Source organism: Protopterus annectens, chromosome 2.part1 (assembly GCF_019279795.1).
Source record: "Protopterus annectens isolate FY-2018-M chromosome 2.part1, PAN1.0, whole genome shotgun sequence".
Taxonomy (NCBI): domain Eukaryota; kingdom Metazoa; phylum Chordata; order Ceratodontiformes; family Protopteridae; genus Protopterus; species Protopterus annectens.
In genome coordinates this window covers 613,489,666-613,513,477 of record NC_056729.1, presented here as the reverse complement: position 1 = coordinate 613,513,477, position 23,812 = coordinate 613,489,666, and the positions used below count along the sequence as shown (strand labels likewise).

The window sequence follows — 23,812 nt, the reverse complement described above, 5'->3', positions numbered from 1 at the left end:
GCCCAGGCTGTAGTCCCTGGTTCTTAATATTCTTTTGTCATCACAGAAAGATTCCAGTAAAAGGATTTACAAGAGCAAATGGAAAAAGATTTTCAATTTGGGCCTTGGAAAATTACGCAAATTCCTTTACTGACCCTGTTTTTTCTGTATTGCTGTTTTTAGTGTCTCTCTTTACAGAAGATGCTAGTTTTTCCACAAAGTACAGTTGACAGTTGTATCAAAATTTCACCCAGGAAATATTGCTTTTTGTCTGGCTGTTTCCAAAGTATACAAGGCTTTTCTGAAGGGGTAGCTTCCTGCTCAGACTGCCAGTGAAAGATCCATCACCTCCCTGGGACTTGACAGTAATACTGCAATGCTCAACTCACAACCTTTTGAACCATCAGCAAAAACTGACTTGAAAAATTTTCCTGTCCTGGAAATTGGCCTTTTTAGTTGCTATTCTGCTAAAAGGATTTCCAAACTCTAGGCTCTTTCATCAAATCCCCATTACATTGTTTTTCATAAAGGCAGTGTTACTGTGATGTCTTTTTTCCTACAAAAAGTGGTTTCTGAATCAAACACAAATGAAACCATTCATTGACCAGTCTTCTTTCCAAAGTTTCCTAACAAAGCCTACTACCTGCTACATCTTTTGGATATGCATAGACAATTACATTTCTACTTGCACAGAAGAAAAGAATTTAGAAAAAGACCAGCTGTTTGTCTAATTTTCACCGTGTTATCTGGGTTCCACAGTTTTTAAGGTTATATTGGCTAAACAGCTAACTAATTACATTTCCTGGATTTTTTCTCAGCAAGGCCTCTCACTACCAAAACCACCTTAAACCCATTCAACTACATCCATGGTCACCTTATTGATATTTGTGCACTAGGCACATGATCTAATGCTGTTACGTCTTACAAGTTGGACCAAGTAGAGAGCTGCCTTTGGTTCAGCAGTTCTTCAGAATATCCTTCCCTGAGAAGCACTCTAGATTTATGTAGCTGAGGACTCTGTCCCATACATTGAGTAAGAATGAAAGACCGCATCGGCTATAAATTCTTCCTCAACTTACGGGTTACGGATCAGTTACTTGGATCCAAGACTGCTACATTCCCCAGACTTTGGATCCTTCCCTTGAGTTCCTCCCTCTACTCATGCCCTACTTCCTCCCCAGTACCTCAGATGGAGTTTGCTGCCAGAAACACTTCATTGTCCAATAGAAAAGGAGAATAGAAAAATTAGAGTAGAGCTCAGACCTGGAACTACATATTCCAAAGAATCTCGGGACAGTCCAGAAGAAGACAGGAAGGAGGAAGGATTGGGGTGGGGGTGGAATGAAAATGGACAATACAGATGTCTAGTTATGGTGAGTACATAACTTAAGCCTTTGCTCTTCTAAAAAAAAATAGTTTATACATGTACTATTTACAGTTATTTTTGTTTTGCTACAGCACGGACACTTGCCGAATCCTCCTAAACTGAGAGGTCGCTCTGTATCTACACAGCCTCAGAAGGTAAGCTTACCAGTTTTTAAAATGTGAATCAGAAGCTGTAACTCGGATATGTAACTTTTACCAGTAGGAGCTGCATTTACATGAAATGTCAAATGCTTAAGTGCATTTGCTGCTTTCTGAATGAAGTTTTTAATTCTTGAGAATTTTTTAACTTCAAAATTCACCTGTTTATAAAGAATGATGGATGAAAATAAATACATATGTACTTTTGAATTCAAATTTTGAAGGCAAGTATTGCACTTAACCAAAACCTTCCTCCTGGTTCTCAGGGAATGGAATGTGTGTAGGCTGTTTAGAAATTAGATCTGGTATGAGAATGCTCATGCCTTGTAATGGCAGAACTGGTGTTATGTTTTTGAGCAGCTCAGCATGTAACCCTCTCACAGGATTTATTTTATTTTGAAATTAACAGGGGTAGAGCTCTGATCCATTGTGGTCTCAGCCTGGGGAAAACGCAACATTTACATGACTTTATAGAGTGTGAATGACAAAATGCAAGATATGCATATATTGTATACAAAGTGAAGATCATACTTGGTTTAGGGGAGGAAAGAATGAGAAATATTTATTTAACATTTGTTAACCGGGAAAGTTAACTTAAATCTAATTAATTTTAATAAAAAAATGTAAAATTAATTTTTATTAAGTTAAATGGAGTTATGTACAGTAAGAGAAACACTACATGCAATGTATATAGAATGGGAATTAGTGTTGGCATGCTGAAAGAATCTTAATCAAATGGAGCAAGGTATGTCGTTGCAAGAAGGGAATGAATTATGACCAGAGAGAGAGCAGTTGTATTTTCCTAGAGTCTTGAATGTGCTTTTATTTCTGAATGGAAAATGTAAGAGGAATTATTCAGGAAAAGGGAGAGGTTCCCACAGTTTGGGACCAAGCACTGAGTAAGCATGGTCTGTGCAATGAAGCTGGGGGTTTGCAGGAGAAGGCATGAGTGGTTAGGATGTCCAAGGTTGTATGTTGGTGCATCTCTGAATAGTCCAGAAGCTAGGGTAGGTAAAGTGTCATTTTTGATCAGTTTAAATAGTTGAGGTAGGTAGAAAATCAGCAAGCTGTTTTACAGGTAGATTAACATTTTCAGTGGTTTTGCAGTGATAAGTGATAATTCTGTAAATGACATTTGAAATGAACTGAATGGTAAACACATTTCTTGTAGAAGCTGCAGCATTTAGCAGGAAACAGTATTGTAACAGAGCCAGTAAGAAACTGTTACCCATGGCATTTCTACAGTGTCTGTATAGAAAAAGGGAGCTCCTATTAGCCCTGAATATTAGGTCTTTTTTCGTGTGTGCAGTCCAGGTGGTGGAAATTTAGGAAGGTGTCAAACCAAATCCCTAGGTATTGACTAGTGCCAAAAAGCATTGTTTTTGTTTTAAAGGAGTTTAGCAGTAATTGCTTATCAATGACTTATAAGTGCATTAAAAGCAGCATGAAGTTGTGAGTTCGAGAAGAGTCCAAATGATTGGAGTGGAATAGGACCATGTAATCAGCATAATGCAGGAGAAGACTGGTTGTCAGATGGGAGTTAATGTGGGTAGTTAATGTGGATAGAAAGTATAGAGATGCCAGAATAGAGCCTTTCTGCAGAGGGTCTGATGTGTACAGGTTGAATTGAAATTAACTGAAGTGATGGTTACAGAGGTAGGTTTTGAACTAGGGCAGTGTCTCATTACTAATTACTTTCATTGAGATGGCACAGCAGAATTGTGTGATCGACAAGATCAAAGGCTCTAAGTTGCTCCAGTAATTAAGCCTTTGGCCATTCCAAGAATAATGCTGTCATGGAGTCTCCAGGTAGCTGTAGATGTACTGCTATCAGACCAACAGCCATGCTGTTTTTGCGAGAGGTGATATTTGTGGATGTATTGAGTGAGTTGCTGATAATTTTTACAGAATCTTTCCTAGGATAGGGAGAATAGAAATGGACCGAGAGTTTGATAGAGTAGAGATACTGAGTTTCTTAGGGTGTGGTTTTACATTGTCATTCTTCCAGAATAAAATATGCAGATATTCTTTCAGGGTGTTAAACCTATTCCCTTTACCCTTGGTGTTTTTGCAGTAATACTGTCTAAATTTATTTCCTTGCAGTGGTAAACGCTCTATCGGAGAAATGGTCTCAGTCTACAGTTTTCTACTTTGTTGCAATTTTTTGTTCAAAAACTAAGATCATATTCAGATAGTTATTGCTCATCTTTATTTCTGGTAAGTTGATCAGAAATTTTGACTTCTGGACATTTTTTCGCACTTGAGTTTTCTGTATTTTTCCTGAGACCTTTGACATTTTTAGCCCTTCTCCCTGCTGAATATTTTTGACTTTATGTGGTCCTTGTTTTTTTTCTCTCTTTTTGGGTTTGTGTGGTCCTTGTTTCTTCACTGTTTGGTGCAGTTTTTTGTCAAAACTTGTGTCTTTGAAGGCAGTGTGAAGGAAGGAAGCACTTTGAGTCACCTGTGGTGTCTCAGGCTATACATCAGTGCTGAAGAGGGTACAGATTCAAAACAATCATGTCCAGATCTCAGATTTGTGGAAATCTTAGAAATGGTGAGGCAAAGAGGGGGTGGCCTACTGACCTAGCATCCTTTCTCTAAAAGACCATGCAGGAGAAATATTGGACTTCTCCCCCAAGCCAACTCCCTGGATTATTTCACAGGTAGCTAGAAGATGGTTAAATTGGCTATGACTGCAACATGGGACAATCCTGATATTGCGGCTCTCATTCTGTGAGGGGCAGATATGTTCCTCTGCATTTATAAGGGTTAAAAGAGATGGTTATAGATCCTGAAGCATGACATGATTTCATCAGCTGCCCATAAAAAGGCTTCTATGCACCCTCTATTGTTAGGTTCTATTGACAGCGGTTGTATGGTAATGCTGTCACTGACAAGTTGCCAGGTGGATGGTTTAACTGAGTTCCAGTTCATTGTACCATCCAGTCAGGCTTGCTTATAACTTAGCTGAGGTTTTGACCCAAGCTGTAGGCACTGTTTATATATGGCTGCAGTTAAGACTTTGCTCAAGGCACTAAGGTGGCATTTGGTGGCTCTGCAGTTTTAGATTCCCCAGTACCGCTTTTGTCAGGGGCTTGGTAGAGCTTTTTACTCTTCTAGTTGACAGTTGCTTACTTTCTCTAATTCTTTTTTCTTTGTTGGAATCCAGATAATGTTGGAATCCAGATAATGTAATAGCCTGTAATTGGATTTTACCAAAATTGGAAACGTCTACTGGCTTGTTCAAATACATTTTCTCATCTTTCACACTGGGAGAGCTCGACTGTAAAGATGCAGGGTAGTACTGGAAAATGAGATGGTGCTTTCATACTTGGCTGTTAATGTAAAAGGTAGATAGTGAATGTGATTCAGGAGTTAAGGAAAATAGGCATTACATCAGAAGGAATAGCTAATTAGTGAGATAAAATGAAAATGGACTTTAAAAGTATTGTAGAAGTAAAAAGCGCTATGTGAAAATAAGGCAGAGCTACGTGAAAGTAATGAACTATTTAGAGGGCTTGACAGAGGTTTTAAAGTATTACAACAGGAGAATCTCACAGAACAAGAGGAGGAAAAACTGCAGAGCTCCAAAGAAGAAATAATTTGGATGGTATACAGGCGTTTATAAAGGTTGCTATTAAGCTGCCCTACAATTCTTGAGTGCAAAAACGTTCCACACAAGCTAGGCAACAGAAAATAGTTGTAACCAAACATGGGGAGCCTATGACGAGGAAAAAAATTGCTCAATTAATAGTTGAGAGGAAGAAGTGAAATAAAAACAATGTATAATCAACAGGGAAGTTTCTAGAATGGACAGTATTCCTGTGCAAATCTGTAAGCTGGAAAGGAAGAAAGATAAAGATATGGAAAACTTCAACAATATTTAAAAAGGGGAGGCACCAGAACATTGGAAGAAAGTTGTGGAAGTCTGTATTGCCTAAATAAGGTAAAGACCCTTCAGATCCAGCCTTGTGTAGAGCATTTTGGTTTTAATCCATGATTCCAAACTGCTTTCGTATCTGTACTAGCCAAGAGATTGGCAAAAATGTTACCAAATTGATATGAATCTTTTTTTTTTTTTTGGTAGATGGGAGGCAAGTATTTTAGAACATTAATGGAACAAATGATCCAAAGGGAAGCCGGGTATAAAAAATACTGCTGTTGGTGAGTCTTGATGCAGAGAAAGCATTCTGTAGTCAGCTGAGGCTTTGAATTGGACAGTCATAGAATTTACTTTCTCTGGTAGAATAATTGGGTTTGTAAGGTAGATGTGTGAAGACTTAAAGGCAAAATGTAAGGTGGGAGGAATCCTCTGACCTGTTAGAACAGCAGAACCAGATGGAGCATGCCCGATGTTCTTCGTGTTTCGCTGTTGCAGTCCTCACCTGTGTGTTATCCCTGCTGTAGTAGCCCTCGTCCAGCCCGAATACCAGAGTCAATGTTTTTGTGCACCGTCTGCAATTGCTTATGGTCTGACGTCCGGTCATCAGTACTATAAAGCAAGGCAGCCGACATCATTGCATCAGTCTTTCTTGCCGTGGAGCCCGTAGCAGAAGCAGTTCGCACAACTGCTGGTCGATCGCTACCAAAAGTTGAATTTCAGCAGAAAACGTCTAAAGCTAAATACCCTGTCGGGGACTTTTTTTTTTTTTTCTTGCTCTAATCGGTGTCTGAAAAAGTTAGTCTTGCCTGTGGAAAGCAGATCCCACACTGAGACTTTCATTCTTACTGCATCACTTGTTTAGGCCCAGACCATGACGTCCCTCATTGCTGGTTCTGTGCCCTCTAATGCGAGAACCATTCGCCATAGAGCTCTTTTTGTATACTATTTTCGTGTTCGGTCTTCGATTTCCGATGTGACATCAGCCAACAATCTGTCGCCATTCCAAAAAAAGTAGAGATAAAGATAGAGACAGGCCACAGAAAGCTAAGACTTCCGACGACACCGCCACTAAGCAAATCGTTACTTATCCGGAATTCAGTGAGGTGCTTTTGCAGCCCCTGATGCCCCACTCGCTTTCTGCGTAGACCTCTGCCGAGACCCCTTTGGAGTCCGGTTTGCCGCAGGAATCCACTTAGTCTTCCGAACCTTTGGCTGCTTCTGCCTTGGTTGGGTCTGGAGCCACGACGCAAGCACTGGCTTCCGAGGAGGCCTTTCGCACTAACGATTCTAGACAAAACCCGAAGTCTTCGCATCCGACTGCCGCTTTTCAGAGAGGATTCTCTCAGGTCTAGAAGCCAGGCCACTCCTAGGAAATCTGCTTCTAGCCACCATCTTGCTACTTCCCCCTCACCCCAAGCTCGAATGCTTAGAATGGCGGAGGATTTCATCTCCCTTATCCGAGGTACTCAGGCCCCCACTCCGAAAAGGAAAAGACATCCTTCTCTAGAAACTGACAGACCAAGAGTCTGAGGAATTTAATTATTCTACTTTTGAGGAGGAACAACATCCCTTAACTGAGGATTCAGATGCAGAGAGGAATCCATCCCTTCTGCCTCCCCTCCAGAGGACCTCTCCTTTGAGGTAACCCTTCACTCTGAGAACATTTTCATTGGGAATCTCCAGACTTCTCGCAGTCAAGGAAACGACTGAGTTTCAGACCTGCCCCAGCACAGACCCCTGGCCATCCCCCTTATTTTGGAAGTGGTGTATGATTTCAATGAATCCAGCTTAGCCCCTGATGCCCTGCCTTTTGCTCCAACTAAGCCTGACCAGTACTACAGAGTACTGGATTCTCTCAAATACCTGTACAGGAATTTTGCTGCAGATCCTGAGGTCATTACACAGGGACCCAAAGGAGCTAAGACTAGTTCTGCATAGAATCCTCTTCCTTCTAACAAAGACTCCAGAGCTCTGGACAGATGGTGTAAGAAGGTATACACCTCTACAGCCTTGGCTATCAGAGCACTCAATTGCCAGTTCCATATGTTAAAATAGCAACAACACACTTTGGAACAATTAAAACAGAAGATTGCTACCTCTCCTGACAGTGCCAACTCAAGAGCTGGCAGAATTACTACACTCTGCTTGTCAAGTGGCCAAACACTTCTTTACAATGTGGGTATGACACCCTAGAAGCCTCTAGCAGGGCAGCAGTGACGGGATCTGTTATTAGAAGACGTGCATTGGCTGAAGGATGCATAGCTGAAGGAACAACCTCTCCCTGATCATGTCAAGTCTAAAGTTATTGATGCACCACTAGATAAGGAACGCCTGTTTGGGGAAAAAGCAAAAGAGGTGCTTAAAAAGGATGACAAAGCAAAATCTATACAAACAGTAATAGATTTCTTTCAAGTCAGCAGGAACTTTCCTTCTAAGCACTGGGCCTTCCCTGCACCTAACGGACAGGGCCAAGATAAGCCCCGCAGGGGCAGGCCATCCATGTCCCTATCCCAGGGCCAGCAAAGAAGCAAACAGTGGACCACTTCCGTCACTAAAGCAGGGAGTTCTAAGCCGAGTTTTTATGGCAAGCACTCTCAATGAACTTTCCTAAGCACTGGGCCTTCCCTGCACCTAACGGACAGGGCCAAGATAAGCCCCGCAGGGGCAGGCCATCCATGTCCCTATCCCAGGGCCAGCAAAGAAGCAAACAGTGGACCACTTCCGTCTCTAAAGCAGGGAGTTCTAAGCAGAGTTTTTATGGCAAGCACTCTCAATGACTCTCCCTCCCCCCCTCTGCCCTCCTTTCACTCATCAAAAACTAGGAGGAAGGATCCCCCTCTTCAAGGACAATTGGGTCTGTATAACCAAGGACGAATGGGTCTTAAAAATCATTTCTCAGAGTTACAGATTTTCCTTCAGCGAACTCCCTATTCCACGAGGGTACCCAGACCTCCCCCCAAACCAGTGGGCAGAGGCATAAAAACAGGTAGAAATTCTAATATCCCACGAGGCAGTAAGAACCTATCCCTCCAGATCAAACAGGAAAAGTTTTTTACTCTACTATTTCTTGTTCCCAGAAAAGAAGGCACTTGGCACCCCATCCTGGATTTATCCAAACTGAACACCTCCTTGGTGGTCCCCAGATTCAGAATGCTAACCTTGCAGCAGCTCCTGCCTATGCTCACACAAAATGCCTGGGTTGTGACACTAGACCTAAAAGATGGCTACCTCCGCATCCCCATCAGGGACTCATTCAGAAAATTCTTGCTCTTCAGAGCAGGCTATCAACACTTTCAGTTCTCTGCACTGCCCTTTGGCTTATCTACTGCTTCCAGATTTTTCACCAAATGCTTGGCCCCGGCTATAGCATTCTGTCTATTTCTCTGTCTGCAGATTTACCCTTACCTGGATGACTGCCTCATTCAGGCAGATTGCAAAGAAAAGTTGCTCCAGGATCTTCTCTGTCAAATCACTCCTAACTTCCCTAGGGCTCACCATCAACAAGAAAAAATCAAAATAAAACCCCACCAGGAAAATTGTTTTTCTGGGAGCTGTGCTAGACACAGCAACCCAAATGGCCTTCCTATCCCCAGAAAAACAGAGCTTCCTGCCTCTCTTCTTCACCCAGCTGGATTCCAGAAGTCACCTCACTGTGAGGAAGTTCCTGCAAGCCCTGGGATACATGGCATCTTGCATCTTTCTCATCCCTCTTGCCAGGCTTCACATGAGTAATCTTCAGTGGTAATTAAAGAACATTTGGTGCCAGCACTCTGTCCCTAGAGACCACTCTCCCTCTGATCCCTTGTGTAAGGGCCGAATTTCTCTGGTGGGCAGAGGCCTGTGCCATGAACAAGGGTCTTCCCTTCATCCTCCGCCCTTCCAGCTAGACCATCACCACCAATGCCTCAGACTTTGCTTGGGCTGCTCACCTAGCATGCAGGTGTACCCAAGGCCTTTGAAATGCCCAGCAAATTCACTTGCACATCTACCAGAAAGAAATGATGGCAGTGCATAAGGTTCTGACTTCCTTCCAACCCCATCTCAGGCCAGGGGTCCTCCTTATAAAAACAGACAACACCACAGTAATGTGGTACATCAAGCAGGTGGGCACCCAGTCTTTACCCCCCTGTGCAGGTTATCCATGAGTCTCTGGCTTACAGCCACCTCCATGGGGCTACGCCTAATTGCCCAGTACTTAACAGGGATCAGCAACACACTGGCAGATCACCTAAGCAGAAACTTACTGGACCCCCATGAATGGCAGCTCCACAGGGAAATCTTTCTGCAAATCACCTAGGAGTGGGGGATCCCAGAAGTGGACCTCTTTGCCTCGCACCTCAACCACCAGCTGCACAAGATCTGTACCAGTGAGCATCACCTCCTGGCATGGAAGGTGGTTGCCTTGACCTTCCCCTGGAGCTCCCTCTTTGTGTACGCATACCCTCCTCTGCCCCTTATTCCCAAGGTTCTGATCAGAACAAGAGAGGAGAGACCAAAGGCTATCCTCATTGCTCCAGATTGGCCCAGGCAGCATTGGTACCCTTTATTACGCAGTCTGAGCTTACAGCCCCCAAAGCTGCTTCCCCTGATGTCAGACTTCTTGACCCAAGAGAAGGGGAAGTCACTGCACCCAGACCTATAGACTCAAACTTTCAACATGGCTTGTACACTAAAAGCTAACAAGGAGTCCCTGTTAAGTAAACGGATCCTGGACATCATCAGAGGCCAGAAGGCCCAGCACAAGAAAATCATATGCAGGAAAATGGGAATGATTCTTTTGGAAACAACCAAAAGGGGGCAGTGCCTCCCAGCCCCCTTCATCCTGGATAACCTAGCAGAGTTGCTCAATAGCGGCCTCTCTTTCTCTATTAAAATCCATGCCTCTGCCATCTATGATTTAGACCCACCCTTCTTCTCTCATCCTTTGATTAAGCAATTCCTCAGAGGGGCTTCTAATAACAGGCCTTCCAGAAAGGCCTCCAACGTCACCCTGCAACATGAATTGTGTTACAGAAACTAACTTACCTCCTTTCGAACCTGCCACTTTTACAGAATTGAAACTGCTAGTAGGAAGGCAGTCTTCCAAGAGCGGTATCACCTCAGCCAGAAGGGTCTAGAAACTTCAAGCTCTCATTGCTGTCGAGCCCTTCATAATTTTCCTTGCAGACAGTCTCCCCTCCTTTATGCCCAAGGTGTTAAGTGATGTGACCGTTAACCAGGGCATACACCTTCCCACCTTCTTTCCCAACCCTCAAAATAAGGGGGAAAGAATTCTACACTCACTAGACGTGCAGAGATAACTCTGATACTATCTGGACTGTACTAAGCCATTCAGGAAAACAGACCAGCTTCTTGTAAGCTTTGCCCCAGGGGCAGAGGGGTAGCCCATCTCCAAACTAAGTTTCCAAATGGATTTCACACTGTATCCGTTTTTGCTACAGACTACATGGGAAACCCATCCCTAAGTCTATCAGTACCCACTCCACTAGGGCGACCTCCACTTCCACTGCCTTCCTCAGAGGAGTATCTATCAAGGACATCTTGGAAGCAGCCACCTGGGCCTCTGTCCATACCTTTACAAAGCATTACCACCTACCTCTCTTTTCTAAGTCTAGGGCAGGGTTTGCCTCTGCAGTTCTCCAGGGCCTCCAGACCCATACCTAGGACTCAACCTATTCTTCCACCCTTTTTCTTTGCTCTGGGAATCCTTCCACAGATGATGACTGTAACAGTGAAACACAAACATAGTACAGTTGTGTACATTTACCATAAGTGTAGATGTTCAAGTGTATTCACTGTTGGAGTCTGTTTCCCTACCTTCATCCCCCATTTAACATCTTCCCCTAGGGGGACACAAGCTTCCCAAGGTGGCTTTTAGCGACCAGGACCACTTCTCTCTCTTCCTTTGTGCTTCTGACTGGTTAGGGCATGAAAAACTGATGTAATTATGTCAGCTGCCTTACTTTACAGCACTGACAACCTGACCTCTGACTACAGGTGACAGCAGCCAGTCCACAAAAACGTACTCTGGTATACCTGACCGAGGTCTACCACAGCAGGGATAACCCACAGGTGATGAGTGCAACAGTGAATACACTAACATCTACATTTATGGCAAGTGTACACAACTGTACTTTCTTCCTTTGTTTGCTTTATATTTAGAACTTTTGATAATGAAAATAGGGATTTAGCTTATTTGCAGATGAAATTATTTTCTACTTGAACATCAGAAAAGGACATTTTGGCTTTGTAGACCATATTAGAGATCATTTCATACATTTTCAAGATAGAAAATAAATGGTGATAAAACTAAGTAAAGCAGTAAACTACATGCCCACACTTAAATTTGTGCAGGAATGCTTTTGTGTATAGGAAAATTTAAGTATTTATGTATATGGATTAAACGCGATTTTGTTATGGTAGGCAAGGATATATGAGAAGAGACGAAATGAAAGATGGAAGTTAAGAAAATGAAAGCTCTTATGGATAGTAAGATGCATGCAGCAAAAATGTTTTATTTTGTACAGTAAGGCATACTGTTGTCAGCTAAATGAGAAATTGTGGATGGCAGTTTGGGAGGGGAATACTGAAAAAAATTGGGATTATATTCTCACTGTAGAACAAGGCGATTTAAACTTGATTTGAGGGGTACTGGAAGCAAATAACTGGAGGAAACTGTGATAGAGTAGAATGAGGATAAGCAATAGTTTAGATTGCTGGTTAGAGTTCATATTCCATATTTGAGACTGATAGAGTATATGCAAAGAGAAATGGACGAGGGAGTACAAGTGAAATTCCTGCTCTGATGGAGTGTTTGAGTCTAAATTAGATGATAAAATAATCAGTAGGGTTCATAAATATTGGATGGTAACTACTACAGTCTATCACAGCAGGTTAGAAATGATGGGGAAGAGGGACTACAAAGGTAATTTGCAAAGGATCAACGGGAAGAAAACAAGGTCCAGAAGATTTAAGATATTTCACAGGGAATTTTATACCCAAAGTACACATCAGAGGATTTTTCCTCCTGTTTAGGAAATGCTAGAGATGTGATTTGGGAGGCAGAGAGGGGGTGATTGGGAACATGACTGGGGAATCTAACAAATTGAAGTATTTTTTAAATATTGACAAATGGAACAAAAGGTAACTAAGGAAGTTATTTTGAGCTGGGTTTTAGGACCTGAATTACCTATACTCAAGGCCATAGGCATATGTTTAATGTTGTTGGCTGCCAAAAAAAGCAATTGATAGAAAATTGAAATCCAAATCTAAACTAGCTGTAATGGAAGTTTCAGCGGGTGTGTAGTAGATAAAAGAACAGGAGCCAGGGGTCTTTAGAATAGGGAAGGAGCATGTTTAATATATATAAATGGAATTTTTGGCAACAGTAATGCAGAATTATGTTCAGGAGGAGGAATGGGATTTAAGGGAAGGCAGGAACTGAATAAATTGTCTACTGCTGGATAGAATGCAACTTTTTAAAAAGAAAATACAACTATATCCTGTAACATGAATGAGGACATTTATGACCTGCTTTATTTTTCTGTTAGTGTGTAAACTTGTTTTGCAGTTAAGAATGTGAAAATATGTTTGAAAAAACAAGCAAGTGGTTCAATAATAGGATTAAACAGTTGTCAGAGGTGATACAGGACTAATGTGGTGTTAGTAATTTGCTTCAGGTTATTTTCAGAAACAAAAGTAAGCAGCGTGAATAATTTTTTTGCAGTGTGTAGTTAATCTTGCAATACGTTTTCCAGTTGCATACAAGAAGTTAGTGACTAGTTGTAATGCATTTACTAAAATGTACATATTTTAGTAATGCTTATTGATTTTTCTCACGGGCAGTAGTCACCTTACTCAGAGGTGATAGTATGGCTTCCTTAGGGAAACAAGAATGACTGTGCTGTATTAAACTGTGCCTTTCTCTACACAGACAAGACTTATTTGCTAACCAGCTAAATCCTTTGAGCCAAAGGATTATTTGTAGTTAAAATGGCCCTAAAGTAGGCATAGTGTTTTGGGGATTTTAACAGTAGTACTCTTGAGTGTACAGGTGCTTTAAGAATTTGCAAATGCCACACAGTTCAGGATTAGGTTGCAGAACTGAGACAGTGATAACACTGTTGCCAAATGGTGATCTACTACCTGACATGGCAAAATCCTTAAATGTGCAGGTCCCCCTCCACCATCACCACCACCTTTAGCTATCCCATAGAGGAAGGACAGACCATATTTTCCCAGTGTTTGATTAGTGTTCCTAAAGTCAGAGGACTGGGCAGAATTGGAATGAATAGCTGAATGCTTGCAGTTCCTGTTTTTTTGAAGGGGGAATGTGATTACAGCATGGCTGATCCTTTACCATTAATGAGGGATACAGCAGCCTGCCAGGAGGGATTTGTAATTGCTATTTGGTAGTATGTGTATGGAGACAATGCTCTGGGAAACTGGGAGAAATAAGATTGGGCTGATGCCTTATTTCATTCACTATAATAAAACATTGGTTCACTCCCAATCTCTTGGCCCTAAAGGGAACAGTTGCATTCTGTGCAGGGGTGGATTTGACACTTTTCCAAGTAATTGATGTCTGCTTTTGTTGCAGTCATGGTGTTTCCTGCACATGACTTTCTAGGCAATTAGCCAGGAGTGAAACTGTGCCACAATGACTGGACTAGACTGGAGAAGAAATAATGTCACAGGAACATGCGCATGTAATTGAAAGCTTCAACAAATATAACTATTTCAGATCATGCCCAGATAAAAACTAAGAAAAATGCAGGGTATTGTAAAAATGAGGTTGTAGCACTTGCCCACCTACCAATTAAAAAGAGGAATTTAAGGAATGAGTGGTGAAAATTATTGGAGTTTTATTAGGGAAGATAGAAAATTCTTCAGAAGAAAGCTAGTGAGGGGTATTAAATGAAAATGAAGTTTAAAAACAGAAAAAATAAAAGGGAAAGATATGGTTAAAAAGGAATTATGTACATGGCCTGACAAATGTTAGTGTTGCAGAATATGACAACTGTCGAACAAGAGCTTATTTGGATATGCATCTGTTTAGCAACTATTTTTGATAACTCCAAAGCACAAAAACTTTTAGCACAGTGACTTGGGAAAGAGAGAGTAGAAATGATTGCTTACAAATATGGAGAGCATATGACAAGAAAAATAACTAGAGATCCTGTAGAGGTATTAGAGATATTTTGGAAATGTTATGAAAATTTGTATAAAGTAGAAGAATATGGAAACTAAGAGCACAAAAGGAAATATTTCTGGGAAATTTAATTATTTCAGGGTTAGATGAATATGGAGCTCCACAGCTAGTAGTTAAGATAGGAAGAAATCCGATAAAGTATATAATCAGTCTTATGGAAATCGCCTGGAATAGAATGTATTCCTGGGGAATTTAGGAGTGAAGAAAGTAGACTTTGTTTAATAGTGTATAGGAGGAAGGGAAGCATTAGCATCTTGGAAGAAAGCAGTGATGGCTGTATTACCCAAAGATGGTAAAAAGCTGTCAGACCCAGCTTCTTATAGACCCATGCCCCCCCCCCCTGCAGAAACATGCCTTATGTTTTTAGAGTTTGAGTTTTTAAAAGGAAGATGGGAGTAAATTCCCCCTCCCCCAACCTAAGAACAAGTCAAACCAAGCAAATAGTATAGGGTGCAGTATTAGTCAGGCCTGTTTTTAATAGCAGCTGTCAAGCATCTAGAAACTAGTTGTCCGGCATCAACCAATCCCCATGGGTGAGGGTTAACCGAGAAGCCAAAGGTGTTTCTGAAATTGATATGTATCAATGTAGTTTTGAGGAAACAAGGCAGATATTTGACAGCATTAGTTGAACAGTTATGAACCAGAAGGCAGCAGAATGTAAGAAAACTGTCTTTATGCAGCAAAATAATTTGACAGAGTTAGCTGGGATTTTGAGTAAGGCAATCAGGCATTTCCTGATACAATAATAAGGTTAGTGATGAGGATATATCAATAGTCTGATGTAAATTAGTCTTGACTGATCCTCTCTAAGTTTGAACAGAGAAACCAGTCGGAGGTGCCCTCTTACATCTTTGCTTTATATTTAGAGTAGTTGCTAAAAACAGGAGCATCAGTAATTCAAGGATAATATTGCTGACCATTTGAAGCCTTTAAAAATGTCAAATTTATTACCTCAGATAGGAAACCATTCACACCCCAGACATAAGAGACTAAAATCCATCTTGAAGAGGAATAGGGACTCATTTACCTCTGGGGAGGAATCATCGTCCAACAACTGAGATGGATGATGGCCACACAGAAACGTCACCTGATCCCAAACTTAATCTGTTACACGCTTTAGGATCAGGAGAGGGGGCAGGAAACAAGGGCAACAAACTGTTTGGAAGGACTTCTGAAAATGATGACACAGATACCTGCATGAATGTACATAACATCTCTTCTGCAAGTCTTTCTGATATTGGAAAAAAAAGATTCTGAACAAGGGTTTGAGTTTTGTGCCATTTTTTTTTTTTTTTTTTTGTTCCTGAGCAGTCTTTTGCTGAGGATCTGATTGATTTCTGCTGTTTATTAAATCTGCAGAGGTTTCAGGTTCCGTGGATCAACATTTATGCCCCTAATGTCACCTATTGTTTCTATTTTTCAGGATAATGTTCTCAAGGACCTTCATTTTAACCCTGGTGAACTAGTTAAGTTCAGAAATAACATTACTAAGGTTGAAAGAGAATGTATTAATGTGAGATCCAATAGGGACATTATTTTACCAGCGGATAAAGGAAGGGGCTGTTATACAGGATTGGGTAGCATATAGTGGGGAAGCGTATAAGCAGCTAGCAGATGTCAGGTATATGACCATGCCTCTGGACCCCACTAGTAGATTTAAGGTAGAGATGGATCAATTTTTGGATGAAGCTGAAGATCAAGGTATCATCACTAAGGATGATAAATTTCACCTGAAAGTGGTTGACCCTAGGAAACAATACCCGTATCTTCTCCCCAAAATCCACAAGGATCCTAGAAACCCACCAGGCAGGCCAATAGTGTCAGGTAGAGGGTCTCTTGCTGAACCCCTCTCCGAATTTCTAACTTTATATTTGAAACTACTGTTGTCCTGTGTGCGGGCCTGAATTGAGGACACCACCCATTTCTTTGGTATTGTATCAGATATGCAATTGGAAGCAGATTGGCTGTTATGTACCCTGGATGTCACCTCTCTGTACACCAATATCCCACATTGGGCAGGTTTGATAGTCCTCCAGTATTGGCTGGAGAGATCCAAACTATATGAACCAAGCTTTAACACCTTTCTTGTTTGCCTGGCTGAGCACGTTTTAACTAAAAACGTGCTCTACTTTCAAGAGCAATGTGTTTGGCAGGTCCAAGGAACAGCCATGGGGCTTCTTTTGCCCCTATTTATGCTGATCTGTTTATGGCTTATTTGGAGGAGGAATTAATCTATGATTCCTCTCAATTTGGACATTAACGAGATTGATATATGGAGGCAGTACCGTGATGATTGTTGGTTGGTGTAGCGGACTAATGACATCTTTTTGTAGGAGTTTGTTGATTACCTTAATGAGAACAGTTGGGGTATAGAGTTTAAAGTCAACTTTAGTAAGACGGAGATTACTTTTCTGGATGAGTTTGGAATTTGGATAATACTCTGGAAACTCAGATATATAGAAAATTCCCACAGTACAACTCTATCCTGCATGCTACTAGCTTCCACCCACAACATATCATCAGAAGCATCCCTAAATCACAATTTTTGAGGATAGAGGATTTGTTCTAATTCCTCCTCATTCAGCCATTATAAACAGGATTTAACTCACAGATTTAAGGATAGGGGGTACAGGGCAGGTGACATCAGCAGGGCCAGCCAATTTGCTTCCAATCAGGTTAGAGCTGGGTTATTGGAATATCATAAACATTCATCAGATACGGAGACCAAACTGAGATTGGTTACCACGTATGGCAGGAATACTAAATCTTTCATGAAAATTATTCATAGACATTGGAATATTTTGCTGGTGGAAAACAAATTGTCTGACCATTTGGGTGACACATGTGCCTTCTCTTTTCGTAGGGGCCGCACCTTAGGTTCCCTGTTCAGCCATTATAAGAGATTGGACTACGGGGGGAATGTTCCATATCAAAGAGCATTGGCAGGAGATGTATTAAGAGGATGTGTCCCTTGTGGTCATTGCTCATACTGTCATTGGGTAAATAAGACAAAAGAATTTACAAGCAAGAATACATCTACAGTATATAATATTTCTTTTCTGGCCAATTGCAGCACAAGTTGGGTAATTTATCTGGCGACTTGTACATGCTGTGCGTTTTATGTGGGCCAAACATCAAGACCTTTGAAACTCAGAGTAGGGGATCACATGAGTGACATTAGACTCAAAAAGCCTTCGAGTGCCTTATACAAACACACTTGTAAACAATACATCGGTGTTTAGATTTACCATTATTGATCGTATCATAGGGGATTGTAGGGATAAAGCTGGTTGGCACGGTGTTTTGAACATTAAGGAGAAAAAATGGATTGTTAAACTAGGGGGGCTTTTCCCTCCTGGTTTGAAGGAGTACTTGTGGATTAACCAATAGGAATGTCTATTGGGTTCTGCCTTTTGTTTTAGAAGGACCTTTTGGTTCTATGCTTTGTTTTGTATTTTGTCTTCCACTGAAGACGGCTGTTTAACTGAAACTGGTTTGGTTTGGGGGTTGGGATTTGTCCCTTCATCCAGTGCTATGTATTTTATACATTAAATTAATACCCACGTTGTGTGCTGGCTCTTGTTTGGTTTGACTTTCTTTGAAGTTTACAGCCGTTGCACTTGCCATACGTGCGGGTCTGTGATGTTTGGAAAACATAAACAAAACTTAGAGATTTTTTAAAAGTATGACAAAGAAATATGGACATGGGGAAAGAAAGAGATTTGATATGGTGCAATATCTATGCAAAGTTGAAGGCCAAATTAATTAGTACAAAAAGGACAGCCCCAAAGATGTTCAAAGAGAAATACAGGCAAAGGCATCCATATATGGAAAATTTCACAATAAAAAATATCATGAGAGAATGTAGAAAAGATTAGTAAATTAGAAGTAAAAAAAAAAAAACGGAACTGAAGATGTAATGTGATCCTATCTCGCCTACATTCTCTACAGATGGGTTCGGAGCCGATCCTCGGCTCCGACTCTGCACGCTATACAATAGCACGAAGTCTCTTATTGGCTGAGTTACCTCATATCCCAGGATGCACCACTACTGCTTCCCCAGATCTCGTTTGCCGCTTCTTCAGCATAGACGTGGTCTCGGACTTGGCTGATCTATGTGCCTCTAGTGCTTATATTTCTGTCAGAAATTTTGCTAAATTTACCCAAAAAGCTGTTTTAACAGCTACTTATTGTTGTGAGACTGATTTTTTTTTTGGAAAGTTTGTGGTAAAAATTGTTTTCTTCGGTAAAGGGCCCGTTTAAGTTAGAGGGGCCTTTGCCTAGCCCACGCGCCTTAGTTAGGGCTGTTTAACAGCTACTCATTGTGTGATTTTGCAATTTAGAACTTTGTGGTAAATTGTATTATTTTTTTTGGTGGTAAGTGTTCCCGTTTAACTTAGAGGGACCTTGCCTTAGTCTACGTGTATTTTCTTTAAAGTCAGTGTTGAAGTTCTTTCTCTTTAAAGTTCAGTTGAAGTAGATAGCCTATCAGGATTTAAAAAATGTTCAAAATGCAATTATAAAATGTCCATTACGGATGACCATTTGTTATGTGTATACTGTTTGGGGCCGAAGCACCTACAGGAATCCTGTAGCTTTGCCACGCTTTTTCCTCTCGCGTGCTCCAAGAGAGGAAAAATAAGTTGATTTTGAAAGGGCTTATTACCCCTTCCTTTGAGGAAGCCCTATCTTCTTCTTCTTCCCCCCTGTCGAGGAAGAAAAAATCTTCGGCTTCGACCAGCCCGTCTGATCCGGCAGCAAAAAAGTCAAGGCAGGCTTCTCAGTCGGCTCCACGGACTTCAGATCCGAGGGCGGAACGGTCTGCCTTGATGTCTCCAGCCTCTACTCCTCTGCCTTCGGAGCCGAGAGCTCGGGCGTCGAGAGGAGAGTCATCTCCATCGGCTCCACTGCCTTCGGAGCCGATGAAGGTTGCCCGCTCAGACATTTCCCCTTCGGTGCCGAAGTCCACATCGGCTCCGAGGGAAATTGCAGTAGTGGTGGAATCTCCCTCGGCACCGATACTTCTCGAAACCATTCGGAGCCGGTCCCCCAGTCTTTCGGAGCCGGCGGAGAAGTCGACTCGGACCCGGTCAGTCTCTTCTCGGTCGTCGAGGATGTCCGATTCGGATGTAGACAGGGTGCTTCAAAGGCTTTTTCAGTCTCCGGTCTTTCAAAAGTTGGTCTCTGCTCCAGCCCAGTCGGCTCCGGAGCCGTTTTCCCACCCTGCCATCTTGGTTCCTCCTCCAACAGCTTTGGTGCCGTTGGAGTCGGTGTTGGTGGAGCCGGTGGAGGTTGTCGGGTCGGTGTTCGGTACGTGGACCTCTTCTGTCGGCCCCGGGGGGGACGCTTCGGGACCGATCCTTTCGGTTCCGAGCCTCCCTCTCGGTGCATCGGCGGCGGGAGTTCCCACTGCTGTTGTGGCCTTGGGGGTTGAACCTTCCCAGGACTCTGGGGGTCCCGCCTTCAAGGCCATGAGGAGTGCCTTGGCCAAGTCCTCTCTGGCCACTTCTACCATCTCACCACCACCTTCCCTTGGCACGGAGACTGGTTCCTTTGCAATCCCCCTGTCTCACGACAGCGGAGCCCTTGGGCCTGAGGTTACCCTCGTCGGGGGTTCCCTTCTTCCTGGAGGTCCCTCCGAAACGTCTTCGGAGGAACCCCCGAGGAAGAGACAGTGCAAGAGGAAGCACGTTGACTCCCCTGATGAGTCTCTCACCTCGGATACTGACCTCGATGATGCGGAAGGGTCCCCCAAGTCGTCCTCGGATGATGTATCCTTTGCGGACATCTTGGAAATCCTTAAGCAGCAAGGCGACTGGCAGTCCAAACCCCCTTCTGCTGAGGAGTCGGTGTTCCTCAAGGCCTTTGAGGCTCAGCCCTCCGCCTCCTGGGTGTCTCCGCCCTTCGATGAGCTCCTGGATTTGATCTCTCGAAGGGCGTGGGAACATCCAGACTCTGTTGAACCGGTGCCAGCTCGCCCCAATAAATTCCTTTCGGCACCCCCTGATAAGGACTTTCTTACCAAAGGTGTGGCTGTGGATGCCTTGGTGGTGGCATCTGCTACCCAACAAGATGTGGCAGAGGCTTCAACGTCCGTCCATCCTCCTAATAAGGAGTCTAGGAGCATGGATCGGTACGGGAAGCGCACCCTTGCTTCAGCAACCTTTACATTAAGGTCTCTGAACTACCTGACGCACTTTACGAGACTGCAGAGGGATCTGGTCAAGGAGCTTTTGGATACCCTCTCTGGTAACTTACCTGAGCAGTTAGCCCAGACTGTTAACTCCCAGTTGGCTACCCTGTCCTCCCTATCCAACTCGTCCATGAGGCTCATTTCGTATGCAGCCGAAGGAGCAAGCAGGGCGGCGGGCACAGGTGTTGCTCAACGGAGACAAGCCTGGCTACGTTTGTGTCACTTTGCGGAGGCCTTTAAGTCTTCCTTTGCCGACGCCCCCTTCGATGGGTCCTCCCTTTTTGGACCCAAGGTCAAGGACACGTTGACTCGCTGCGAGCAGGAGGGTAAGACTTTAACTGCCGTAGGGGCCCGGTTTTCCACTCCCTTCAGACCTTATCCCAAGGCTCGAAGAGGAGGGAAAATGTGGTTCCGTAAGGCTCAAAAGTCTTACTCACCACAGCAGAGCGATTCCCCCTATAGAGGCAGAGGAAGGGGACATTTTTCAGGGAGACGCCGTCCCAGAGGCGGTGGAGGCCCCCGCAACACTGGAGACCGCGAGTCCTTTCATGGCTCCTCCTCCTTCCAGCATCCCTGAAGGAGTGCCTGACTGTGCAGCTCTGGAGCCAGTCGGGGGTCGTTTTTCAAGGCACCTAAAGGCCTGGGAAAGTATCACTCAGGACCAATGGGTGCTCCGAATCATCGCCGGAGGTTATACCATTCCCTTCTCTCAACCCCCCCCCCACCATCCCAAAGAATCCCGGACCCGCCACCCAGTCAACGGGATATGGCAGCCATCGAAATTTCAAAGCTGCTTCAAAAAGGAGTCATCCAACCTGTCCCCGCAGATCAGGCCGGATCAGGGACTTACTCAAGATTCTTTTTGGTACCAAAAAAGACCGGGGACTTGAGGCCCATTTTGGATCTCAGCAGGTTAAACCGATCAGTGAAAAAGTCCAAATTCCGGATGGTCACCTTGCAAACCATTCTCCCGCTTCTGGAGAAGGGTGTTTGGATGTGCTCTATAGATCTCAAGGATGCCTATTATCACATCCTGATAGATCAGGCGTCCAGGAGACACTTGCTCTTCAGCCTAGGGGACAGTCATTTCCAGTTCCGTGCACTGCCCTTTGGTCTCACCACAGCCCCCAGGGTGTTTACCAAATGTTTGGCAGTGGTGACTGCTCACCTGAGAAGTCTAGGATTCCAAGTGTTTCCATACCTAGACGACTGGCTCCTAACTGCCACCTCAAGGTATCTACTCTTAAAAACTCTAGCAGCCACTATCTCCCTAGGCAGCTCCTTAGGAATCACCTTCAATTGGACAAAATCCGTATTGCTGCCATCACAGCGTATTCTGTTTATTGGTGCAGAAATAGACTCAAGGCAGATGCGAGTCTATCTTCCTGCGGAAAGAATAGCAGCATTGCAGTCTCAAGTTCGGGCGTTACTCGTCAGACGTCGCGCTCCAGCGAGAATGGTACTGCAGCTGCTAGGTTCCATGTCAGCCACCATTCTTCTCGTCCCCTTGGCAAGGTTGCATATGAGGATACTCCAGTGGCTCCTCTCAGTCCAGTGGTCTTATCAAGACCTCCCCCTCAGTCACCACATATTGATCACAGAGACATGCAAACAGGATCTTCATTGGTGGCTTCTTTCCTCCAACCTGGATCAGGGGCGACCCTTCGTTCCCCCATCCCCCTCTGCCACGTTGACTATGGACGCCTCCCAGACAGGGTGGGGGGGACATTATCTGGACAGGTTGGTCCAAGGCACGTGGCACTCCGAGAGTCTTCTCCACATCAATATCCTGGAAATGAGGGCGGTGCTTTTAACGTTGCAAGCATTGCACGATCACCTCCCCCGGGGGACGATTGCCATTCAGTCCAACAACATGACGGTAGTCTGGTACTTGAACAAGCAAGGAGGGACCAGGTCTTACCCCCTTTGCAGAGAGGCCATGAAGGTATGGGATTGGGAGATTGCTACCAAACGCTTTGTAGTGGCAACACACATTCCGGGGACATCCAATGTGTTAGCCGACAGACTGAGCAGGACTATTTTCTCCCCTCATGAATGGTCCTTGAATCACAAAGTGGTAACACAGATTTTCACCAGATGGGGAGTTCCATGTTGCGATCTTTTCGCAACTCCTCTAAACGCAAAATGCCAGCAGTTCTTCTCTCTCATTCCAGTTCCGGGGGAGATGCCCAAGGATGCTCTGGTCCAACCTTGGCCCTCCGGTCTGCTATATGTTTTTCCACCGGTTCCCCTTCTCCCCAAGGTGATTCAGAAGGCGATTCGCTTGGGAAGCAAAATGATTCTAATCGCCCCATACTGGCCTCGTCAAGTTTGGTTCCCTTTTCTTCACAAGTATGCATTGGACGGTCCCTGGTTCCTGGACCAAATTCCGGACCTCCTGACGCATCAGTCAGGACAGCTCCATCAGTCCCTACATTCATTGAAGCTAGCAGCTTGGCTACTCCTCTTCCGACCATAGTTAGGAACCATTCTTTCGACCCTGAAGTCTTGCATATTTTGTCCTCGGCCCACAAGACTTCTACAAAAAAGATGTATGGCAGTAAATGGAAGAGGTTTGCTATTTGGGCCCAACTCCGAGGATTAGACTCTGACAGCTTCGGTGTCAGAGGTTCTGAGTTTTTAACTTCCCTGTTCAACCAGGGTTGTTCGGTGTCTACCATCAAAGTTCAATTGGCAGTTATTTCCAATTTTCACGAGAACGTAGAACCACCCTTAATGAGCAATAAGTTGTGCAAAGCCTTTATTAAAGGAGATTGGCTTCTACGGCCCTCTATATCTCATCCCGCACCACCGTGGGACCTTAACGTAGTGTTAGCCGCTTTAACCGCACCTCCCTTTGAGCCGGCAGCAACCTGTGACTTGAAATTTCTTTCTTGGAAGACTGCCCTTCTAGTTGCTATCACATCAGCCAGGCGAGTTTCAGAACTTCAAGCCTTATGTCAAACCACCATACCTGGTATTTCACAAGGATAGAGTATCTCTTAGACCAAACCCATCCTTT

At 43.6% G+C, this 23,812-nt stretch overlaps 1 protein-coding gene across 1 annotated transcript in view; it reads left to right on the top strand.

The window, feature by feature from the left end:
• The first annotated feature begins 887 nt into the window (after positions 1-887).
• LOC122794876 (nuclear body protein SP140-like protein) overlaps positions 888-23,812 on the top strand; it is a 619,738-nt gene continuing 596,813 nt past the window's right edge. The window contains exons 1-2 of the mRNA XM_044063475.1: positions 888-906; positions 1,418-1,500. Coding sequence (XP_043919410.1) covers positions 888-906; positions 1,418-1,500 — 102 coding nt within the window. The remainder of the gene's footprint in view (positions 907-1,417; positions 1,501-23,812) is intronic.